Source organism: Chionomys nivalis, chromosome 19, assembly GCF_950005125.1.
Source record: "Chionomys nivalis chromosome 19, mChiNiv1.1, whole genome shotgun sequence".
In the NCBI taxonomy this organism is placed as follows: Eukaryota; Metazoa; Chordata; class Mammalia; order Rodentia; family Cricetidae; genus Chionomys; species Chionomys nivalis.
The window spans coordinates 14,681,651-14,706,902 of NC_080104.1; the positions used below are offsets into that span (position 1 = coordinate 14,681,651).

Below are 25,252 nucleotides of genomic sequence, written 5' to 3' on the forward strand. Positions count from 1 at the left end.
CATTCAGGTATATAGATCTGTGGGTGTAGACAGCGTGACATCATTCTCTAGCACCTCCTGCTGTGCTCTCCACAAGCATAGGTTGAGACTACGTGTGTCACAGTTCTTTAAGATGAACAGGCATTTATAATGCTTCAGAAGCAATGTCCTTGCAAGATAGGTCCTTCTTGGTGACAAGAGACATACCTGTTCCATACTGGCTACTCTTCCTCGTATAGTCTAAACCTTCCTCCTCTTTTATCCCCTCTTGACACAAAGACAGAAAGTGATCACATCCAATCGTCTTTGGAGTTCCAGGCATCTACTTGCTTCTGCTCCGCCTCACACCTGGTAGAAACAGTCCTGTCCCTCTGGACCTCAAGAGTCTAGATTGTTATCTCCCCACATACCTCTCCACCTCCCCAGGACTAAGCTTGTTTGTCAAGACACGAGCAGGGATGAAGACTGCCTTGTAAATGCCAAAGGCAAGTGTTCTCCCGCACCTGGGAGGCGGTGAATAGGAACAAGAAAGAGGGGAGGCGGAAATGTTTCGGGCGTTTTCCATGATCATAACAAGCTGACAAGAAAACACACCTTGTTCAGTTTGGGTCATAGAGAGAAGAGAGGCCCCTCCCTACGGCACAATGAATATTTCCTTGAATATATTTACATGCATGTGTGCATATTCATGTGCATGTGTGGTAAACCCTTGATAGTGTGTACGTGCATATGTGTAAACATGATTGTAGAAGCCAGAGGTCAATGAACAGTGTCTTTTACGATCAGCCTCCATCTTTGCGTTTTTGAGGCAGGATCTCTCACTGAACCTGATGCTCATCCAGTCATCTTGGATGGGTTGGCAGTGAGTTGCAGGTATCTCCCATCTCTGCCCACCCCCCACTGGAGACTTCTTTCTTTCTTTTTTTTTTTTTTTTTTTTTTTTTGATTTTTTGAGACAGGGTTTCTCCATAGCTCTTTGGTTCCTGTCCTGGAACTAGCTCTTGTAGACCAGGCTGGCCTCGAACTCACAGAGATCCGCCTGCCTCTGCCTCCCGAGTGCTGGGATTAAAGGCGTGCACCACCACCGCCCGGCTTTGGAGACTTCTTACATCAGTGTTGGGCGTTCAATCTCAGGTCCTCAAGCTTGCGCAGCAATTACTAACCTGGGCCATCTCCCCAGCCCCTGGACAAACACTTCTTAAGAGGACTTCCTCACACAGCAAAACATGCAGCATCTTGAAGTCACTTGGAGTTTGACCTCTCTTACCTGGGGCCCTAAAGTCAAAAGGAGGGGGGTCTTGCCAGTGAAAAGGATGCACCCAGGGGAAGCAGCAAAAGAGGCAGAAGAGGACGTGCAGTTTGGGTGGTGCCATCGTGGGAGCTGAGCGGCGGCTTCAGTGTAAGGTTCTGCAGAGCAGAAAATTAAAAGGAAAGAGAAAAAAAGAAAACATGCAATGAATGAACCGAAGAGGATTTAAGTGGCTGCCAATCAGTGAGCCTGAGTTCCCAGCAATGTTGGTTAACAATGAAACATTTCTTTTCAGAGCTGGCTTTTAGATAGGTACTGAACTGGCAGAATCCTTTATGCTGATGGATGGCAGAACATATCTATAACATTTCGAGACAGTTCAATATTTTCTCTGATTTTACTACAGTGCCATTTGTCAGAAAAACATTAAGTCATAATCATTATAACGAATGTATCCACATCATCACTATGCCCAAAGGCTTGTCTGGTACGGATAACAAATAGCAGTTAGTGGGCTCTGTATAATGTTCCATAATAGGTCCCATTGTGATTATAATGCTCTGTTGTGGTTAGTTTTGATGTTAAGTGGTATGGTACTACTGGGTGGTTTTGTGTGTGTGTGTGTGTGTGTCCTACCACACTAAATTTCTGAAAAGCAGAGGTCAGGTCTAAATAGTTGGCCTCTGGAAGCTGCTGATATTGGAGAAATATTTCCTAAACCAACACATTGATGAAACAATAGAATATCAGAATTGAGGTAGTAAAAGTAACATTGCAATTAGACCCATATTTTTGAAAAGAGAGAGAGAAATTTATGTCCTGGCAATGCTGAAGCATGCATGGGCAGCCCATATATGGCGGTTCTGTTGAACTTGTCCATATTGGGTTTCATGGTCTAAGTTGATGAGAACGACTGAGAAGGTCTCTTCCTCAAGAGGACACCAGATTTCATTATAGATGGTTGTGAGACACTATGTGGTTACTGGGAATTGAACTCAGAACCTTTGAAAGAGAAGACAGTGCTCTTAACCGCTGAGCCATCTCTGGACGCATCTTATTAGCAAAAGGTATTGCCTGGTGATGGTGGCTCACGCCTTTAATCCCAGCACTTGGGAGACAAATGCAGGTGGATCTCTGTGAGTTCGAGGCCAGCCTGGTCTACAAAATAAGTTCCAGGACAGCCAGAGCTGTTTTACAGAAAAATCCTATCTCAAAGAAAGCAACAGACAAAATAAGATGAAATTTTTAAAAAAGTTACTCATATGTGTGTAATATAATTTCTCCCTTTAACGTGAATCTCTCCAGACAAGGGATTTAGCTCAGTTGGCAGAGTGCTTGCTTGGCATTCCTGAAGCTCTGCATCCAGTCCCCAGCGCTGGTGACACATGCTGATGAGCCTAGTACTTGGGAGGTACAGGCAAAAGAAGATCAAGGTCATTCTTAGCTACATCTCAAGTTCAACACCAGCTTGGATGATATGAGACTCTGTCTCAAAAATAAGCAGATAGATAGATGATAGATAGATAGATAGATAGATAGATAGATAGATAGATAGATAGATAGATCAACAGATAGATAGATGGACATAGAGCTATTTTTAAAAACTAGAAATAAAATGTGTTCCTTCAACTTTGGGGGGAGTTGATGAAAATGATCCAAACCCCCATTGCCCCTCATTTGAATTTTGGTAATAACTGTTTCTCTGCTTTTGTCCCAACCTCAAAGTCTAAACCCAATGTAATTACAGATGTCTGTAATACTCCTCAGCCCCCAAACCTCATTGGCTTCATACGGTAGAACAAAGTGGCACACATGGTTGTCGTTGGTCCATACTCAGCGGACTTGAAATCTTTCCTCTGTCCTCTCTGACTGCACACCTGCTGTCACCACCCTGACTTCCCGCCACCTGCCAGCATACCAGGTATCCTGACCTCCCAACCCACCCCAAAGTCTGTGCGTATTTCTACAGCAAGGCTCTCTGCCTTGACACCCAAATGCCTCTCGTCTCCTGGTTCTCACCACAACGTTAACCTCCCCAGTGAGTTGTTCTTCATCTATCCACTTAAAACAGGGCTTCGCTGGCACAGGTCCTTTAATCCCAGCACTGGGAAGCAGAGGCAGGTGGATCTCTGTGAGTTCAAGGCCACCCTGGTCTTCTAAAAAGCTAGTTCCAGGACAGTCAGGGATGTTTCACAGAGAAACCCTGTCCAAAAAATAAAAAACCAAAAACCCAAACCAAAACAAACAAACAACAACAAACAGGGCTTCATGCTACGTAAACACAGCAGTACAGGCCCAATGCCCCATGTACATGTCTCCAATATTTGTTTCCAAATGACATACTCTGCATTATCAGTTTATTATCTTGCTCGAGAAATTCAGCTCTTGCAGTGTGAGAAGTCGGGACTCCATCCTCCTACTGTCTTTCAAAGTCATAAAATAGTACCTGGTATAGTCAGCACTAAATGAATGCCTGCTTGTGCCAATATGAATCCTTAAACAACGGTGATTTCTAGCACACACTGAAACAAGCCTCAGAGTCCACGTGCATGTCGGTCGATTTCGCTGACGCAAAGGAGGCACTAACTAGATGGCATGGTTATTTTCCCAGAGGTATAGCATAGAGATGAGGCCTAGACAACCATCACTTCTGCGTGTCCCTGTGTCCCCTGCACACCCTGGTCTATCTTATGGTTAGTCCACAATAATTCCTGATTAATGGAAAGCTGAAAAGAAATATTCTCAGACACTGGAGACAATTTGTCTCTTCTTTTTCCAATACAAAACTCAGAAGTCAAGTCATAGACGTGGAGGTTCCAGCCTGAGAAGGCTAGATCCCTAGCCGCTATGCAAAAAGAGCTCTTCCAATGTGCACGGCCTTCCATGGATAAGAAATACACTTTGGTTGCATAAAAGCATTGAAATTTCTAGGTTGTTAATGTTCTTTTTTTGCAGCATCAAATGGCTTTATTGTAATACTAGATCCCAGCCATTTAATCCAAGGGTATGTATCAAGCAAATACTGTATATATGTTCCATGATATGAGAAACTGGGAGCATGATGGGAGCAATTGGGAAACCTAAAGAATTTGACACAATCATTGGCCTACAATGGCTTATAAATGGGACTCAAAAGCAAGATGAGCACATTCACATAGGAAGGGAACGAACGGTTCAGAGACATTCAAAATTTCTTCGATGCTATGGAACCAATTCAGAGCAAAGGGAATTCAGAAGGATTCTAGGCCATGAGTTGCGGTAAAATCAGATCTTACCGCCAAAAGCTAACAACAAGCCTAAGCCAATCAGCTGGGAAAGGTGTCTCTGGAGTTTCTTACAGAGTGACTGTATGTCTATTCAACTAGTCTCTTTTTCAGATAAGGAAGAAGTATGCTCCAAAGTTGTTTATAATGTTGACTGATTTTGTTTTGTCTTATTTTAGTCTTATTAATTCATCAGAAAATTAACACATAATTTAAAAAGCTATAACAGGATAAAAAATAAAAGAATAAGTTTGTCCTCTTTATAAAATGATTTGCTAACAGTCTCTTTCCAGATGTATTTCTGTGGCTAAATTAAAGTACATATATAAAACATTCATGGATATAAACACAGACATATATAGAGAGAGCAATATTACATATGAATACATACACATTTAGCTTTAAATTTTGTTTATAAAATTTTGTTTCAGTTTTAATTTGAAAACATAGGTACTTTTCATGCTAGTACACAGCACAACAGTGTCACTGTATTTAAAAATAACACTAAATTCCTCAAAACAACCACTGAACTAGTAATATCACGAAGATTTTTAAATAAAAGATTTATTTATTTTTATGTTATGTGTATCGGCAAAAGTTTTGCCCGCATATATGTGTGTGTGTATGTGTACCATGTGTATGACTGGATCTTGACCAGGCTAGAGGACAGCATCTCACCTCTTAGAACTGGGGTTATGGACGGTTGTGAGCGGTCATGTGGGTGCTGGGACTGAACCCAGGCCCTGAGCAAGAACAACCAATGTCTTACTCACTGAGTCGTCTCTCCAGCCCCAACACTGCCAAGTCATGAAGGCTTACAATATTCCCAGCATTTTTGCACCGTTTCCAAAACAAAGCATCCTATTTAGTCACCACCAAAACATTTGCGAGTTCTGCATTCCATGGATAAGGAACCAGGCAAAGAGGATTTGATTGACTTGTGCAAATCACATTGCTAGGAAGTGCTAGGGGAAGGGTTGCTCCCAGGAGGCCTACGTTCTTTTTTATTTTGAAGTGTGTGTGTGTGTGTGTGTGTGTGTGTGTGTGTGTATGAGTGCAGTGTCCTCCGAGACCAGGGAAGGGTCAGAACCGCTGGAGCTGGTGTTACAGGCGGTAGCGAACTGACTAACCAGAGTTCTGAGAACTTCACTAGAGTTCACTGGAAGAGCAGAAAGTGCTTGTAAGCACTGTGTCATCTCTCCAGTCCTTACTCTTTGGTTTTAACTAAAACATTCAAACTTGGTCGGCCCAACTGGTTTACTCTAAGCCATAATCTCCTAAAACGAAGGAAGAAAACAACCACTTTAAGGATGTTTTCATCCTTTCGTGAGCTGACCCCAGACAGACAGCTGTCTCGGTCAGAAGTGAGTCATGCTCTAACGAGGATGAAACTCAATCTCATTATATTTGGAGCAATATATTGAGACCCTTAGAAACTGTGATATCTATGAGTCTTCCATATTAGCAACCAAGGGGTTGACACGAAGCCAGGACACGGCTCACCCTGTCATCCCCTACAAATGGCCTGGGTCAGAGCATCTAGCTTGTAAATAGTGGGGGAAATTGTCACTGAAGTTCTAAGTGTCTTGATCTACTTGAAATAAAAAGCTCTAGAATATCCCACTCCTCATGAATGCTTAATTTTTGTTTGTTTGTTTTGGATTTTGTTTGTTTATTTGTTTGTTGGGTTTTCGAGACAGGGTTTCTCTGTAGCTTTAGAGCCTGTCCTGGAACTCACTCTGTAGACCAGGCTGGCCTTGAACTCACAGAGATTCACCTGTCTCTGCCTTCCAAGTGCTGGGATTAAAGGCCTACACCACCACTGTTCAGCTACCCCTCATGTTTTTAGCTTAACTAAGAAAAGAGAGGGTCATTCGATCCATTTGGAAGATCACTGGGATGGGGAGGAGAAAGAGGAAGACAGATCTTGTGACTGTCTGTTGATGGAGGCTGCTTGTTCCTTTCCCAGTTGCCCAGACCCAAAATAATCACACAGAAACTGTATTATTACAGCACTGCTTGGCCTATTAGCCCATGCTTCTTATTGGCTAGCTTTTATATCCTAAATTAACCCATTTCTATTAATCTGTGTATCACCATGTGGTTATGGCCTACTGGTAAGGTTCCCTCTGGCATCTGGCAGCTACATGGCATCTCATTGACTCCACCTACTCTCTCCTCCTCCATCTGCTTGGAACTCCCACCTTGTGCTTCAATAGGAACACCTACTCTGTGCTTCAATAGGCCCAAAGCAGCTTTTTTATTAACCAATGGTATTCACAGCATGCAGAGAGGAATTGCACATCAGAGGCCAGTGTGCTGGGGGCAAGGAAACTACTCTAGATAAAAGCCAGCCTGCACACAGTGCCTTGATCTCTATTACACACTCCCACCAACGACTAAAAGATGCATCAGAGATAGCAAATGCCGCTCTTTAGAATCCTCAGGCAGGGTGGGGATGCTCTGCACTCCAGGATCATCACCTAAGGTGATGTGCACCATGGAGCAAGGAAGAAGCAAAACACAAAGTCGCAGAGGTTCTTGGGAGCCCTCCCTACAACCACTGTCCTTCAGAGGTGGCCTAGGCATCTGACATAGCCACCCCACCCACCAGGGCAGTGACTAGAAACGGCTGCAAAGGGACAATATACCATCTGTTTGTTACATAGATTGCCCCGTGCCCCATCTCACCGGACCTCTAATTGTATCCGCAAAGCCCCGATCCTTTCACTAAAGCATGAGCAGCCCACTCATATCTTCACACATTATAGTCACTTGCTCAGTTTCCTTTACCCAATTAGAAAGAAATTTTTCCAATTAGTAATAATCACACCTTGGATAAATCTAACTCATCACAGTGCTGCCACTGTGTGAGGTGTTCAGTTCTAAGAACACCTCTGTAATCAAGGCTGGTAGAGTAGCTCAACTGTGATGGTCCTGCCCTGCAAGCACAGCGACCTGAGTTTGGATCCTAGGCACCCACATAAAATCACAGTGATTGTGCTGGTTGGTTTTTAAAAACTTGGCACAAAACCTAGGCATAGCTGGGAGAATGGCATCTTAATTGAGAAAATGTCTCCATAACATTGACTGTAGTCAAGTCTGTGGGGTACTGTCATGATTAGTGATATGGGGGGAGGGTCATTTAGCCTGTTGTGGGTGGTGCTGCCCTAGAGCGGGTGGTCCTGGGGCATATAAGAAAGCAGGCTGAGCAAGTCAGAAGATGCAAGCCAGTAAGTAGCGTTCCTCTGTGGCCCCTGAATCTCCTGTCTTGCCCCTGAGTTCCTGCCCTCGTTTCCCTTGATGGACTGTGATCTGGGATGTCTAAGCCTGATGATCTCTTCCCTCCCCACATTGCTTTTAGTTATATCACATAGAAACCATGACCAAGACATTAATAAACCATGTGACCCTAACACTGGGGAGATAGAGCAAAGACAGGTAGATTCCTGCCGGGTGGTGGTGGCACACGCTTTTAATCCCAGCACTCTAAAGGCAGAGGCAGGTGGATCTCTGTAAGTTCAAGGCCAGCCTGTTCCTGGACAGGCTCCAAAGCTACAGAGAAATCCTGTCTCAAAAAACAAAAAGACAGGTAGATTCCTGGAGCTGGCTGACCAGTCAATCTAGTCAATCAGCGGATGCAATTTGTAGGAAGATGTCTAAAGAAAAAAAATGTAGACAGTGATAGGGTAGACATCTGAGGTCCACCTCTGACACATTCTCTCTCCTCTCTCTCTCTCTCTCTCTCTCTCTCTCTCTCTGTCTCTCTCTCTCTCTCTCTCACACACACACACACACACACACATGTATACGCACATGCACACATATACACACATGCACTTTCTTCACCAACTTGAAAAAATCCACCTTAACCCTAGCCTAGACACCTAGAGGTACTACACTAAAGCCTCCGGAAGTTTTCTTTGAAGGAAAAAGAATCCCCTGCCAGTGGGGAGAGTTGTTTTAGAGACAACAGGAATGTGTTTTGTTTTGTTTTGAGACTACGCCACATAGGGTGGTTTTGTACCCCTCCTACCTCAGCTTCCCGAGTCCTGGGCTTGCAGGTGTATGATGGTAAAGAGGACTTTTAATGTCCCATAAATCAGACCCGTGCAGTAATCTACTCTGGCTGCCCCAGTGTCCCTGGCTGCTAAGTTTCAGACAGGAGTGACGGGGCAGCTGTGAGGGGGCGGCTGTCCACTCTCCACGCTGTCCTTGAGGGCTGAGAGGCTTCTTTGATATCAGAACATGGGCGGCAGACCGGAAAGGCACACTTTGGAGAGCATGCTTCAGGCGGAGAGAAGGCAGAGTGGGCTGTCTGCTCTTAGCACACTGTTCTCGTGACAGTTACAAGGAACAAGGAGAGGACTGTTGTGCTGCAAAGCACAGTGTTCCCTGATGGCCTGGTGGCACAGAGGGGTAGCAGTGAGGCATCCCTAAAGTCCTGTCAGAGCTAAACCTCTGCTTCTTTCTGAAGAAAAAGAGAAATAAGAATGTTTTTGACACTCTCTACTTTTGCTCTCTTTTTCTGGGGTGGGGGTAAGAAAGAGTCTCATATACCCAGGCTGACCAGGAACTCTGCTGTGTGGCCAAGGATGACCTTGAACCTCTACCTCCACCTTCCAAGTGCTAGAATTACAGATGTCACCTACATAGATTCCCCCCAGGAGGGGCTCAGAAGATGACTCATGGGTAAAGTCCTACCGTGCAAGTGAGAAGACCTAGGTTCAGATCCCCAGAACCAGCATAAGGCTGCATGTTCTAGTATGTGTCTACGGTCCCAGCCCTTCTGACATCTGATTGGAGGAGACAGGAGAATCCTGGGAAGCGTAAAGGCCAGCTAGGCTGGCACAGGCAGAGGTGAAGAGGCCCTCTCTCAAACCAAGAGGAAAGTGAGGAGCCACACCCAAACCTGTCCTCCAACCACCATACACACCCATGGTAGCATATATGTACTACATCTACACAAATGGACACACACATACACACAGAGACAGACTTAAAAACAAGACAAAACTTCAGTAAGAGCCCCATGGAGCAGGATGTGAAGAAGCCTGTCGCCTGTTTCCGGAAACACCGACCATGTTTTGATGAAGGCAGCACAGGCGTCTGAGGAGATGTGGGCTGGACTTCTGCGTATCTCAACTTGTTGGTTGGGTTTTGCTTTGCTTTCAGGGAAGATGGGAACTCCACAAGCAAAGAAGTATTTTGCCTTCCATTTAGGCTTCTGGAATCCCAAATTTGCTAAGTCGTTATGAAACTTAAAAATGTAACATGAGGGGACTGGAGAGATGGCTCAGTGGTTAAGAGCACTGACTGCTCTTCCAGAGGTCATGAGTTCAATTCCCAGCAACCACATGGTGGCTCATAGCCATCTATTATGAGACCCGGGGCCCCTTCTGGCCTGCGGGCACACATGGAAGGAATGCTGTACACATAATAAATAAATAAATCTTTAAAAAAAAAACGTAACATGAGATGTAAATGCCTGGTGTCTTCTCAGTGCCTGCTGTGTACAGCACTGTCTGGCTTCGCGCTTCCCATGGCCTCTGCCTCTTACATCATAGAGTTGCTGGGTGGCTGCACAAATGCCATCTGACTGGGTCATATGAACGGCAGGCTTCAGAGCCCACCACTCTGATGCATATCAGAAAAAAAATAATGAGCCATGGTCGTGTTTCTTTATAAAATATGTAACTTCTATGGAAACAGAAAAAAATCAGATAAGCACAATTCTACAATTTTTACAGTGATCACTTCTGAGGGAAAGGAGAGCAGTTGGTTTTCTTTTCTTTTTGTTTCAGTGTGGACTTGGCATTCCCTGTCTGCTGACAAGTCATGGCAAGCAGAAAGAGAGTATCCCCATCTGAGACTCAGCAGGCAGCGTTAAAAACAAAACAGCACAGGCAATGGTACCAATGGGATGAAAATACACACTGGGAAATAGAGGGAGTTCAAAACTATCAGGAAAATAACAAGCTGGGCCAACATGCTTACCACATCCAGCTCTCTGAGGCAGGACTTCCCCAAGTTCAAGGCCAACTAGACTGTGTCATGAGTTCTAAGATAGCTTAGACTATAGAGTGAGATCCTGCATAAAACAAACAAACAAACAAACAAGAAAGAGCAATAATTTGGGGCACTGTGGCACACACCCTTCATCCCTGCTCTTGGGAGGTAAACGTAGGAAGATTGGGAGTTCAATGTCATCCTTATCTGTCTATTTAGTTCCCAAGATCAACCTATGCTCTGCGAGAGGTTGTCTTAGCGACAAAATACACACTCAGAGAGAGAGAGGAAGAGAGGCTGGGGGGGGGGGGAGGAGAGAAAGCTAAACCATAAACTCTTTTGCTAAGCATATAGTTTTAGCTGACATAAGGAAGATTTTGTTGTGGTTTTAGGTTTACCAAAACACGTGGATTCATCAATAAAGCATCCACCTTCTAACACATACACACCACACTTGCGTTCAACATACGATCTGATCAGCGAAGTTGGTGCTTTTCTTCCAAGATACTCCTCCTAGCTTCCCTGGTTGGAGCCCCTGTCTCACTGCCCCCTGTGCCCACTGCAGTGTGTCCATCCCTCTGTTGATTCTTCTCTCATCGTGTGTGCACACGTCTCTTATGATCGGTGGTAACCATGGTAACCATGGACCACATTACTCATCTCAACATACTCAGCACCCTCTTCCTGTAATGTTCTGAGTACTAAAACCGTGGCTGGCTTCTTTCCCAGGGAGGGAAAGGACAGCAAGAAACTGCTGGACTTTTGTTTCGAAGCTAGCGTGCTTTCCACTGCACTGGGCTTTTCACCGATCAGGTGTTAGCATGTGTATTTACTGGGCTAACACAAGAATGACTTCTGCCCTGCGGAATGGTGGCTGTGTCTTTACTCCAGCAGTGTGTGCACGCTCCAACCTTAGGGGATATGGGATGTACATTTGAGCAGCATGTCGCCTCTGCTTTGAGTGCTCCTCCCTACAAGCTCCATCTGTGTCACGGGGAGCTCAAGGCAGCCTTCCTGACTCACGAGCTCCCATTTCCCTGCTCAGCTACTCTCTCCCTTCTTTCCACAGGATGGCTCATCCCTTGCAAACGAAACCATTACCCTCTCCTTAGACAAGGACTGGGACGGTGGAAGCCATAGATCTCATGTGACCCTTGCTCCAAGTTGTCTCTTCTCTCGCCATCCCTGTGCGCTATGTCTGGGGATCTTGAGCTCCTTGTCCCTAACTTCAGCTTCCTCTACAGCCCCTCCAGGCCACTCTCAATCGACACTTTTACTCTACATTCATTTGGCACACTTAAAGAGGGCTGGGGCTATAGTTCTGTGGAAAACTACATGGTTCTGGCTTTCAGCCCCACCACGGTCCATTCCCTAACTTGGATCTAATAAACTTTATATTTTAAAATCTCTTGATGTTCTGTACCTGGGGAGAGTTGGCACTTACAACACATTCCTCTGGCTTCTGGTCTGTTTGCCTATCTTATTTTGTCTGTCAGCTGTGTTCTTGTCCGTGTGATTTCACTCTAAGGCACGGCCAATCCCTTTGAAAGTATTATATATTTTAAATAAACACGACCCAAATTTCCCCAGGCTACAAAAATGAAAACAGAGCTTCCTGCTTTTCCGAACAAAGCTCTCGTGTAAACAACCAGATGTCCTTGGCTTTCCTGGACACTGCCTGCTTCAACATTCCAGAGATCACCGAAATGTGTGGGAGACAGCCGCAGCCCCCAAGGAACACAGTGGAACCCTTCGTAGGAGGCTGTAACTCTCAGAGTGTCTTCAAGCCTTCTGCCTTCAGATAAGAGTTGACTAAATTTACATCTCAGGTAGTGACTTTGAACATTCTCTTAGAACTAGACTAAAAAGACACCTATTTTCGTGTGTTCAACAGTGCTGGGAATAGAATTGGGGCCTCTTGCCTGTGAGGCAAGAACTCTTCCACTGAGATCTAACCACGCCCACAAAATGATCAAAGTCACCGCATACAGAAGCCTTTTTCTACAGCCACCACCACCACAGGCCAACACAACACAAAAATGTAGCTTGTTCTTGGAGAAAGAAGAAGCTGGGTGCACAAGCATCAACGGGTAGATCAAACCCCAGGAACAGAGCGTCTCCTTAAACTTTGAAATAGAAACAAGGTCAACTATGTTGGTAAATAAGTTTTCACAAAGCAATTTGGGCGCCGGAGGTAGGCTCAGCAGATAGGAGGGCTTGCTGTGAAAGTGTGAGGGCTCACGTTTCGATCATCACACCTATGTAAGAAGCCAAGTGTGGCAATGTACGGGCCTGTAACCCCAGCCTTGTCTGAGGCAGAGACAGGAGGATCACTGGGGCTTGTTGTAAAACATTTCCTTTATAAATAATGCTTTTATCAATTCTTTGAGAATTTCAGTCTATATATTCTGATCATTTTCGCTCCCCTTCCCCACCTCTCTACCACCCATCTTTATCTTTCTACCTACCTACCTACATCTATCTATCTATCTATCTATCTATCTATCTATCTATCTATCTATCTTTCTCTATCTCTATCTCCCCCTCTCTCTCATCAAGTCCATAAAAATGTTTCCTAATAAATTTTGACTTTGCTTTAAAAAATGAAAAGATATGCATCATTTTTTACAATAAAATGCATTGCTTTGTTAAGAATTCATTTAAAAGGATATGGGTTTATATGATCATAGAGTGTTTATGCTTAACTTAAAGTAAGATATCAGAAAAGTTTATAATTTCAGACAAAACAATGTATGAAACAGATGGGGGGAGGCCGTCCACATCATAGTGGATCAGGAAGTCAGAAGTGAGAGAAGAAACGGAAGATAGCAGCCTCCCAAAGTCCACCCTTGTGAGCAATTTCTTCTACCTAGGCCACGCCTCCTAAATGTTCCACAGCCTTCCAAAACAGCAACATCAGCTGGAAAGGAGCCTTCAAAAGACAAACTTATGGGGAACATTTCACAACCCAACCAGAACATGCTCGGAACCACTAAATGGCAAATTGTTTTGACAGCCACAGAAAACTTGTAAAATTCCTGGACAAGATATATGAGCAGATAATAGGCAGGCTTAGTAAAGCCTCATTGAAGACGAAAGTCTATTAAAGTAGTTTAACTGTCTCAAAAATTGATTCAGTATCAGGCTGAATAGTCAAGAAAGATAAGAATCTTCTCCTTTGGATATATGATGATGTAAACAACCCTTCTAGTAATTTGAAACTCGGGTGATTTTGTTTCCCCAAAGACACTTGGAAATACCAAGAGATGTCTTATATTGCCTCCATTGTAAGGGGGTTGCTACTGACATAGAATGAATGGGTAGAGGCCCAGCAGGCTGCTAAAAATTCTCAATGTACAGGCTGTCCCTCACCGTATACAGATACCCTAAATCATTGGTGGTACTAAGGTTAAGGACCCCTCGTTCAGCGGAGTGTGGTGGCACAAGCCTTTAACCCTAGCACTAGGGAAACAGAGTGTGTGTGTGTGTGTGGAGGTAAATCTCTTGAGTTCAAAACCAGCCTGGTTTATAGAGTGGATTCCAGTATGGCCAGGGCTACACAAGGAAACCCTGTCTCAAAGCAAACAAACAAACAGAACTCCTGGTCAACAAGAAAGGAGAAATACTGGCTGTGGAGATGGCTCAGCAGGTAGACTACTTGTCTGACAAGCACAAGGACTGGAGTTTGATCCCAGGGACTGTCTGTAAACACTAAGGGCACACTGGCCTTGCAATCCCACACCACAGAGGGAGAGACAGGAAGATGCTCGGAGGTCCACAACCATCCAGCTGAGCTAGATCAATGAGCTCGAAGCTAAGGAGACAAGGTGTATGGCTCCCACAGAATGATACCTGACGATGGTCTCTAGTCTCTACTTGCTTGAGTTCACACGTGCCAGTGGACCTCACACTTACACACTTATGTTAAGTGTGCATACACACAAAAGAAAGAAATGACATATTTCGTGTTGTCCAGATACCTGGACAAAAGGAAAACATGTTGACAACTGGTTCATTTATTTTTACTATCTTATAACTGTTAATTAATTAATTAATTAACCAATCTCTTAACTAATTACTAATTACTCAACTAATTAATTAATTTTTCTGAGACAGGATTTCTCTGTGCAACAATTCTGGCTGTCCTGGAACTTTTTATTGTAGATTTGGCCTCGAACTCAGAGATCTACCTGCCCCTGCCTCCCAAGAACTGGGATTAAAGGCATGCACCACCATACCTGGCTTTTTAAAAATCTTGTGTGCTTTGGTGGTTTACCTGCATGTATACCTATGTGAGGGTGTCAGAAACCCTAGAGCTAAAGTTACAAACAGTTGTGAGCTGCCATGTGGGTGTTGGGAATTGAACCTGGGTCCTCTGGAGAGTAGCCAGTGCTCTTAACCACTGAACCATCTCTCCATCCCCAATAACTGGTTCATTTAAAATAGCTACCTCAACTGTCACTTGGAATTGAATACTGATAACTGGTCCCCTTATAGCTTCAAGAATAGCTTGAAGCACAATGAATAAAAGCTCAGAGAGAGAAAGTGGGGTTCAACCTGAAGAGTCAAAAAACAAAGCAGCCAGCCATTGGTTCTTACCTTGACCTCAGTCTCAAAATGGCAGTCCTGCCTCTAGGAATCTTGGAATGAGATTGTGTCTGAGAACTGTCTCCTCCCGTTTTATAATCCTTTCTAGTTCTCGGATTAAAGGTGTGCACCACTGGGATTCAAGGCATGCACCACCCAGTTTCTATGGCAACTTAGGTGGCTACTGGGATTAAAGGTGTGTTACCACTGCCTGGTCTGTAAGGCTGACCAGTGGAGCTGTTTTACTCTCTGATCTTCAGGCAAGCTGTGATTATTGAAATACAAATGAAATGCCACTAAAACAGTTTGTGGACGGGATTGGGCTTTCTTGTCCCACCTTTATCAAACACCTTGTGTGTGTTTTAAATCAGCAAGACAATTCCTACTCAATATTTGATAATATTTAACTAAGAAAAAGATCAGTTACCTTCTCTCTTAACTCTATGCCCTTCCCTATCTCAGTGTCTCATGAACTCAGAACTTAATGTCATATTATCTCAAAGATATAAGAATCTTGAAACTTCTGCAGAAATGTCTACACACGCTTTGGGGACAGTTCATAGGATTTTTATGCAATCATTTCACAATATCAGAGAACTGGGGTCAAGAAAAGGAGACAGAAATGTGGTTTGCTGTTATGAGAACAACACAGTTACTTGCGGTAAAACCTACACCCAGGGGCTGGAGAGACGGCTCAGCAGTTAAGAGCACTGACTGCTTCTCCAGAGGACCCAGATTGGATTCCTAGCACCCACGTGGCAGCTCACAACTGTCTGAACTTCATTCCTCAGGGACCTGGTGCCCTCTTCAAAATCCCACAGGCATCAGGCATGCACATGGTACACAGGCATACAAGTACACAAAACATCCATACACATAAAGTAAAATAAAATGATGTAAATTTAAAAAAATTAAAAATCCTGTGTCCAATGTGTAATGGTCTGTTCTGTCCCTTTAAGAGATAAGCACCACCCACTCCCTACCCCATTTTTTGAGGCAGGCAGATCTTCCTTCAGCTTTCAGCCTGGGTCCTTTCCTTTCCATCTCTCTATCTCTCTTCCCTCCCAAAGAGGCAGCTTCTGCCTCTATCCCTTCTCCCCACTCTCTCTCTCTCTCTCTCTCTCTCTCTCTCTCTCTCTCTCTCTCTCTCTACCTCTCTCTTGCTCTTTTCCATTCTCCCCTTTTCCCCTTTCCCTTTCCCCTCCATAACCCACTAAATAAATATCAAGCCTCACTCTGCATGACGTGTGCCTATCCATCTATCGCCATGCAGCTCCCTGCTGGGACTTGCTGCCCCTCGTGGCCCACTGCCTGCTGCTGCCACTCGGGGAATGGCGCCATTTTACTTTTACTATAACACAATGTGCCAATGTTCCAGTTTGTTCACACTGCCACAGGAAGAGATCACACAACAGCAGAGTTAATCTATCCTTCCATGCTTCATGTGCTGGTTCCCCTTTGTGGCCATCATGAGTAAGATCAGGATTCCTTAAACACATGACAGTTAATCTCATAACCACGATAGCTGCTAAGTGATTAATGGGTGGGTAGCATGCACGGTGCAGACACCCTGGATAAGAGGTGTTCACATTCTGAGCAGGCTGGGATAGATAGAGTAGAGCAGGATCTCATGGTGTTTCATTCGGTTACTCAGAATGGTGTACAACTTAACATTCACACATTGTTTATTTGGGGAATTTTCTACTTAATACTCCCTGGCCTTTGTTAGAGCATGAATGACTGAGAGGGTAGTCTGGGAGGACGCTGTTATAATGGGGTTCATCAAGGAAGGCAGTTCTGTGATCTCTTAAGAGAGCCTTAACATACTTAAGTGCACAGTTGAATAACTGTCAGATGAAGTTAAAAACATAAGTGCCAACCCCAGACTTTACCAGCACTTCCTGCTGATGGCTAATACATGAGGCAAACTGAGAGAAAGAAAACTATGAAAACATATGTATGACAGTGGGCAGTAATGATAATTGACAATACCATGCAACATCCTAAGTATTTATTATATACAAATGACTTCATCTGGTCAGCAGAGCTCAATAGATAGATAGATAGATAGATAGATAGATAGATAGATAGATAGATAGATGATAGGTGGACACATAGAGAGAAACACATATACTGAGAAACACACACACACATACACGTATGCACACACACACACACACAACAGAGATGCAGTAAAGGGGGACTAAATGATGTGTCCAACATCACAGAGATAGGAAACAGTTATGCCAGAATCTGAATTCAGGCCCCAATTCTAAAACAGGGCTTCTTAACCCTCTCATGCCTGGCATTCCAGGCTGATAAATCTGGTTTTAATGGGGACCTGTGCCTCATAGGATGTTTACAATAGCATCTCTGGCCTCTACCTACTAGGTGTCAACAGCATACTGTATTTGTGGCAACCAGACATGTGTTCATGCACTGTCAACTATCCCACAGGGAAGCAAGAATCAGTTGAAAGCCACTATATACTGCATTCTGCTAAGGACTCAGGAACAATCAAGCTGGAAAAGAAGCCCTAAAAGTGAGCCAAAAAGAATAAGGAATTGGCAAAAAAATTAACCAATACAGTACAACCTAAAGACATCCCAGACTGCAAGACGGAAGCATAACATCTTTGAGAGAGGAGTCACCCTCCCAATGTGCCCTGGACCTGCTAGACTATATCTGACGAATCTGGTGGGCCTTTTAGAGTCTCTAACCAGTGCAAGTTTATGCACAGACACAATAACCTGAAAGACCAAGGGTCAGGGTGACAAGTCACAGGAGGAGTTGCTGAAGCGATATGGGATGCTCACGAGGTTCATGACAGATACGGATCTGCACAGAAGGTCTTAGCCATTTTCTGGGTGGAGCCAGACTCCATTAACTGACTAATGGAGCCTTTCAATAGTTAGCAAAGCACGGTCTGTGCTCTGCTGACTGCACCCAAGGAGGCAAGATACACTAGACAGCCCTGACCTGAGGTCAAATTTAGAAGCCCACAGGTAACTTAAATGAAGAAAAGAGATCAGTGCAGTAGAACAGGAATTGGGGCAAACTGAACTAGCCACAAAGAGGCATTACCATTCTACTCCAGTAGACTGCTTTGATGCAGGAATGAGAGCTGAATATCACTACATCTTTTAACTGTTTTCAAGAAAAACCGGGTGACTACATTTGCCTATAACAGTAATTCTTGAAGGACAGCAAGAGACTGAACCTTTCAATACACCATATGAGTCAAGCAAAAATAGCTCTACAGCCCTCGAGGATGAGATGGTGGCTCGGTTGTAACTTTCTTGCAGCACAAGCATAGTCTAGGTGGAGGAAGCAAAGCAGGGACCCTGAACGATCAGTTCCTGGGGATGCTGTTAACAGCTGTTTCGGTCTTGGGGGGGAGGTAGTGATTCTATGTCCTTGGAAATGTGTGACTGTCTGAGATGTAATGTTTTATTGCATGGACCCTAAACACCGACCAAATGCCTGCTGATAAAGATAATTGCAGGAAGGCAGATCTCTGTGCTTACCTAGGAGAGAGGAACAAGACCTGGCAGTGGGAAACTGTTCTGAACTAGCGAATTCATTCCCAAATATGTAACAGAAAAGGAGTTCAGCAACAGCGAAAAATCTACAGCAAAGGACAGCCGCTTTATTCACAAAGCAATAATGCCAAAAAGCCTTGCCTTTTGCTTTAGCCTTTACTAGATCCTTGGTTCTGATAAGTAAGTCGTCCATGAACAGATGGCTGAGCGATTATTGTATAATGTTGCGGCTTGTAGCACATGAGGACCCAGGTTCAGATCCCCAGAACTCTTATAAAGAGCAGGGTGTGTTGGCAAGCAACTGTAGTCTCAATGCTGGAAGGTAGATGCAGGAGGGTTTGGGAGACCGCCTGATCAGTCAGTCTAGCTAAACAAGGGAATTGTGGATTCTGCAAGAGATAGACTCAAAAAAAATGTGTGGTATAACACTGAAAGACATGCAACACCGCTTCTGGCTTCCACATGTGCGTGCACAGGTGAGCACACGTGCCCATACACACATGTGCCACACACAAATAAGAGAGAGAGAGAGAGAGAGAGAGAGAGAGAGAGAGAGAGATAATCAGCAGAAGATGTATGACCAAAGAAGAGACGATATGTAACCTCTCCCTTAAAGATGCTCCACGAAGTCTCAATTGATCCTCAGGAAATATCATGGATAATGTCTCAGAATCATTGTCACACTGTGCCATCAATTTAAATCAGCAGACTGACTGTTTCAGAATCAGATGCAGGTATCAATTCGTTGACTAATTAACAGCATCTAGCAAGAGAATGTCGCCCACAGGCTATTGTGAGCCAAAATTTCCACAGCACACAATGAAAATAAGGAAGGGGCCCCCTTTCTTCTAAACTAGGGCATTTCATTCTTGTAAGCTGAACCTCAAAGAAAGCGAGGAAGCAGAAGTGGGGTTGCCTCAAGCAGTGTGCTGTCCTGTCACGGGAGGGTCATCCCTTCTCTAGATGGTAAACAGCTTCAAAACACTCACCTCTACCTTAGTCAGCAAACAACCAGGGAAGCTGCAGAGCCTCCTCTGAGAGAGAATGCTTCACTAAGGGAAAGCTATTCAGGGCTCAGCAAGGCCCCTGGTGAATTCTGCTGCCCCATCCGGATTTCCATTCAGCAGATTGGGCGCCCTTGGACACTGGCATGGTCCTAGCCAGGACAAAGACCCATTTGTTCTGTGAAAAAATTTTCAATTTGTTTTTTTTTCCTAATCCCCAGTTTCAAATGTTACATCTTTGTATTTTACTTGAACATGTCCAACTTTTAATATTAAATTAGCTGTTATTTTATCCTTTGCCTTATTATACTATCATGGTTCATCTAATGGTTTCTGATGTTCCAGAGAGAGCAAATGTTGTATTGTTTATGCTGTGTTGCAGTGTATGTGTGAATTAAAAATATGCATTATTAGCAAATAGTATTAGTAGTAAGATCTTACATCCTCTTAGGAGCACATTCATAATATTTTTTAAAAGCACACTTATTAGCTTGTTCTTTAAGAGGCCCAGGGGTAGCAATGACAGATCCCTTTTGTAGGTGGGAAGTTTGAATCACAAACGTTACGTAACTTTTCACTGTACCTTCAAAACCTACCCCGTGCCTACCTATCACTTATACCCTTGACTAGGCTCCCAGCAGCAAATCTAAAGCAGCATCCTCGCCTGCTTTTTCCATATAAACTATCGTCCACACCGCACCTGGGCCAGTGTCACAAAACGGAAGTCTCTGAATTTACGCCCCTGCTTCGAATACACCCAGCTTCCTCCTGTCCTATTTGGAGAGAGATCTAAGTTGTTGGATTTGATCTATGAGACTCCAGGTGACCTGGCACCCTGCCCCCCCTTTCTCTTTCCTCCTTGCATCCAGGTCTCTTCTCCCCTGCCTGCTTCAGCCACTCTGGCCTTCCAACTGTGCCTTTTATACACTGTCCCTGATTCCCTACACACCTGCACACTAGGTCCCTCTGCCAAAAGTTCTTCTGTTACAGGGTTCCCAGGGCTAAAGGGATGGTTCAGTGGTCAAGAGTCCTCACTTTTCATGGAGAGGACCATGGTTCGGTTCCAGAACCCACACAGTAGCTCACAACCGTTAGTCACTAAACCTTGTTCCAGGGAATTTGATGCCGTCCTCTTGCCTCCAATAGTACCAGGCACATCCATGATGCTCATACATGCATGCAGGCAAATATTAATAAATAAAAAATAAAAATAAATCTAAAAAGAAGTGGGTGAATCCAAGAAGGCCCCTGCTATTTGCCCGACACATGTCTACATATTCAAACCTATACGGAAAGCACTGTGCAACAGCTCTTGGCTTTTCATCCAGACTTTTATTACTGTCTGAACTCACTCTGATCATTCCTTGATTCTTGCTCATCTCTTGACTTCCGAATTCTTTGACATTAGAAAGTATTTCTAACTCGCACCCAGTACACAGTAGCATCTATTTATCTATCTATCATCTATCTATCATCTATCTATCATCTATCATCTATCTATCACTATCAATCTATCTACCTATCATCTATCTATCTATCTATCTATCTATCTATCTATCTATCTATCTATCATCTATCTATCACTATCAATCTATCTACCTATCATCTATCTATCTATCTATCTATCTATCTATCTATCATCTATCTATCTTTCTATCTATCTATCTATCTATCTATCTATCTATCTATCTATCTATCATCTATCTCTCTGTCTGTCTGGCTGTACTACCTACTTGTTGTCTGTTCCAGAGTTTAGAACTGAACCAGGCTTTTGCACATTCTAGGCAAGTTCTCTACCACTAAGCTATACTCCCGCCTGTGGTTATTTTTATTGAGACAAGATATTTCTGTCTAACACCAGCTGGTCTTAAACCCACAACACAGCCCAAGCTGGCCTTGAATGTGTGAGGCTGCCCTGCTCCAGCTTCCCGAGCACTTCAGCACCCAGCCACAGATGTTTTGACATGGATGAATGAAAGAATGAAGGAGCACAGCTTTCGCTAGGAAGAACTAGCAATTCAGTGAGTATTCTCATAGCAATGGCCCTGCTCAGCTGCTGAGTTCACCTACATCAAAAGCCGAACAAATCTGTGCGAGTCTGTATTGCCACTGTGTTTTATGTCGCTTTCAGAAAATCTTTCAGAGCAGCAGTGATGGCAGCCACAGGTGGCTCACACTTCACAGAGAAAGGCAATGGGAGCCTTCTGTCCATGCCAGCAGACCGCAGAGCTTCCTTGGAATCCTGGAACTTCGTGATGTAGAATGAAATGCTCCCTCATTCAGTTTCTCTCTATTTAATACTTTCTCCCCCGGGCTTTACTTAATGGAAATGCCTCTGAGTTTCATAGGGTCAGTCAGGCTCATAATCGTGAATCACGAGTCATGGAAAAGAAAGGCAGGTTTAAGACAGAGCACATGGGGCAAGGGTGGGGGGCTCACAATCATCTGAGACTTCAACTCTGGGGGATCTGGTGTCCTCTTCTGCCCCTCTTAGGCACCAGGCACACATATGGTGCACAGACTTACAGGCAGCCTCCAATATACATAAAATAAAATATTTCAAAAATACATGACCGGGGTGCCGCTTAGTTGGTAGAGTGTTTGCCCAGCATGACCTGGGCCTGATCCCCAGTGCCTCAAAGAGCAGGTTGGTTGCTTCAGGCCAGTGATCTCACAATTCAGAAACTGAGACATCAAAGGTCAAAGGTCAAGGTTCTTAGCTATGTAGCAAGTGGGAAGCCAGCCTGGGCCACATGTGACTTTCCACATTAGAATGAAAAGATAAGAACAAGAGGGACAACCCCCCCTTTGAAGAAGTCCTTCCCAGGGACCCCCATTCCAAGTACCTCATTGTCTCTTCTCTTAATGCTCTATGCTGAGGTCTCAAAGTAGATGTTAAATTGTATTTGTTTACAAACAAAACTAGTTGGGGGGGGATTTAGTCAGGGTCCCTAGGAGTTCCTTATCACTAGTGAGCAGATACAGCACCACAGAGAAGAGTTCAAAACCTGGACCTTCACGCCTCACAGGGGATTGATTTCTGAATAGCTTAAAAGAGTGACTGAGACTCATTGACATCCCTCCTCACACTCTATAGCTCAGCGTGTTGAGCCTTCTGCCTCAATGTCACTGAGACCAGCGACAGTCAGACCACGGTAAGGGTTCAAGGGTGGTATCAGCACACAGTGAGGGAAGGACTTATGCACAACCGTCCAGGGAAGGAAAAACACTCTTAGTCCTGACGACAGCGAGCTGAAGCTGGCACGCCAAGGATGTCCAACAAGCGGTCTCCTTCATAAGGCTCCCAGAGACCCCTGGGTGAGAAAACCTGCCCCAGTGCTGACAGCCCTTGGTTCGCTGTTGCCAGAAGGTCTTCTCTTTATTTTGATTCTGGTGCCATGCATGACCCAGCAGCTCAGTTTTGCTCCAAGATTTGCTTGCCAACCTCTGGCATTATCCTTGCTTCAGGGAACACATTTTCCTACCCCTGCTCATATACCACCTGTCTCCTAGCCCTGTGTTCTCATTTGGGTCAAAGATAATTTGAGCAAGTCTGATGGTGCCGTCCAAACCAGAATCGGTGTGCCCTTTAGAGGTGACAGCTCCCATGTGTGTAAGAATCTGACACGCCACTCCTTCCTGACCCGGACCTGGCAGGGATTTCCATGGTCCCAATCAAAGCTACAAGGAGACCATGTTCTCTGTTTCGTGGTTTTGCTTGGCTTTGCGAAAATCCAGCCTTAAGGGTGGAATAACCAGCATATTATCTGGCCAGCAGCAGGATGCTCCAAGCAGGGGTGATATTACTTTATTTTTATTATCCTATTCGCAAACTTCTTAAATCTCGGCTATTCCTCACAAGGAAGTGTGCGTGAGCGTTCCACAATGAGATCTACAGACAAAACATTTCCCTGCAGCTCCAGGTTCACCTGTCGCCCAATTGGCACTGAATTCTTAGGGTGGCTTTCTCGGAAGCAATCAGTCATATTTTAACAATTCTGGAGCCCTGTTTCTGGGAGCCTCCGAGGTCAGTCCAGCATCAAACAAGAGGACACTGCGGTTCCAGCCCGCCCTCCCTGGACGTCCTCCCTTGCCCATCCTCCCCAGTGGGCGCTCCTGTATCCCCGCCACAACCTGGTGACAGCGCCACAAGCCCATGACTCAAAACCCTCTCTGTTCCGGGGCTCCTTATCTAGGCACTGAGCTGAGTTATTCCGGGGTATCCGGGGCCCTCCCTGGGCTCACCGATGCCACCAGCGCGCCTCAGATCCAAGTGCTTCTCGCAGTCAACAGAGCAGGCTTCCGGACAGTCGTTCTCACTCGAGGGGGATGGGGTATCTCTGAGGTGGGTTGAGCAGGCGGCAGCTGAAGATCAACACTTAGGCTCGACCCTCCCCTCCTGGGTTGTTGTGGAGGAGGGACAAGGGAGGAGCGTTTAGTCTGGCCTCCACCCAGTTCTGAGCTGCAGCCGCTGCGGCTCTCACAGTGCTCGCCCCAGGGCGGGCCTCTAAGAGCCCACGCGTGGATCCTACCTGCCTGAAGCTGTGTTGGGCTCCTAGGTTCCTAGTTAGACACCCGAGTCTCGCCAGGTCTGTTACGCGATGAGCTGTGTGCCACCCCCAAGCGTATTTTTTTAGTTTCATCCTGTTCTCCAAATCCACAAAGAGCACGGGAATAGCTAAGCACCAGTTGAGAATCTGAAATGTTCTGCACAGTCTGCATTTCGATACTTTGTACCCGGAACCCCGATTCACTCCTTTGCAGACTCTGTTCCAAACCGGAAGGCTTGCCGCTGAGTAGCCTCCTTGCTTTGCTGATATTGAGGGACATCGTATTTAAGCTTCTGTCTCATAGTTCAGTCTAACTCAGTCATTAGTGCTTATGGTAAAGGCGTTTCCCTCCAAATAGAAACATTCCCCCAGTGAGAAAGGCAGCAGGTAAGTTTGGGGGTGGCGGTGGGGCGCTCCGGAGCCTCAGGAGGTGAACAAAAGTCACATGTCTGGGGGAACACAAACTTGAAAGATTCTTGAGGGCCCCTCCACAGCAGTATAAAAAAAGGCAGCAAACAATGGCGGTGGGGGTAGGTGGCAGTTGGAGACTTTTAACCACAGAAGAGTGGAAGAGGGAGATTTGACTGGCGGAGGTGCATGCAGCTATGCCAAGGGCGACAGTGTGGCAGCTTTAATTGCTCCTCTGCCCTATCTCCAGCCCCCACCTCATTCTGTCCCTAAGCCACGCCCCCTGTTATGTGGCCTTTTCAGTGATGCGGTTGCTCATCCTGCTCCTTATAAGTAACCCTTCACCCATATTCCTGTTAGGAGAGCCAATAAGAACTCATTGGTTGACTAAGATGGACATTGGGGAAATTGTATGGATTGGTCTGGGTTCCCTTTCTGGGGTGTGTAGACGCGAGCTGCATTTCCCCACATAACCTGTCACACAACCCTGTTTTCTCTGAATCATCATCCTTCATTTTTCAAAGTTTTCTCCTCAAACTAATTTTTCCAATCATTTTGAAATATCTTCATCTAAAACTATTTAGAAACTTGAGGGAAGATAGTTTGAAAATTTTATGCAGTATTACAATATTATATTTTTTGACCTTTTGAATAGATTGAA

General features: G+C 44.8%; 1 protein-coding gene across 2 annotated transcripts in view; it reads right to left on the minus strand.

Annotated features, from left to right (window-relative positions):
• Pla2g7 (phospholipase A2 group VII) overlaps positions 1–24,174 on the minus strand; it is a 46,308-nt gene extending 22,134 nt beyond the window's left edge. Inside the window, exons 1-2 of one of the 2 annotated variants that reach the window (XM_057751920.1) lie at positions 23,879–24,171; positions 1,247–1,386 (exon numbers count right to left, since the gene is read on the minus strand). In XM_057751920.1, coding sequence (XP_057607903.1) covers positions 1,247–1,352 — 106 coding nt within the window. In that variant the 5' untranslated portion in view covers positions 1,353–1,386; positions 23,879–24,171. Of the gene's footprint in view, positions 1–1,246; positions 1,387–23,878 lie in introns of both variants that reach the window. The other variant, XM_057751921.1, reaches the window with a different exon arrangement.
• Positions 24,175–25,252: the final 1,078 nt, after the last annotated feature.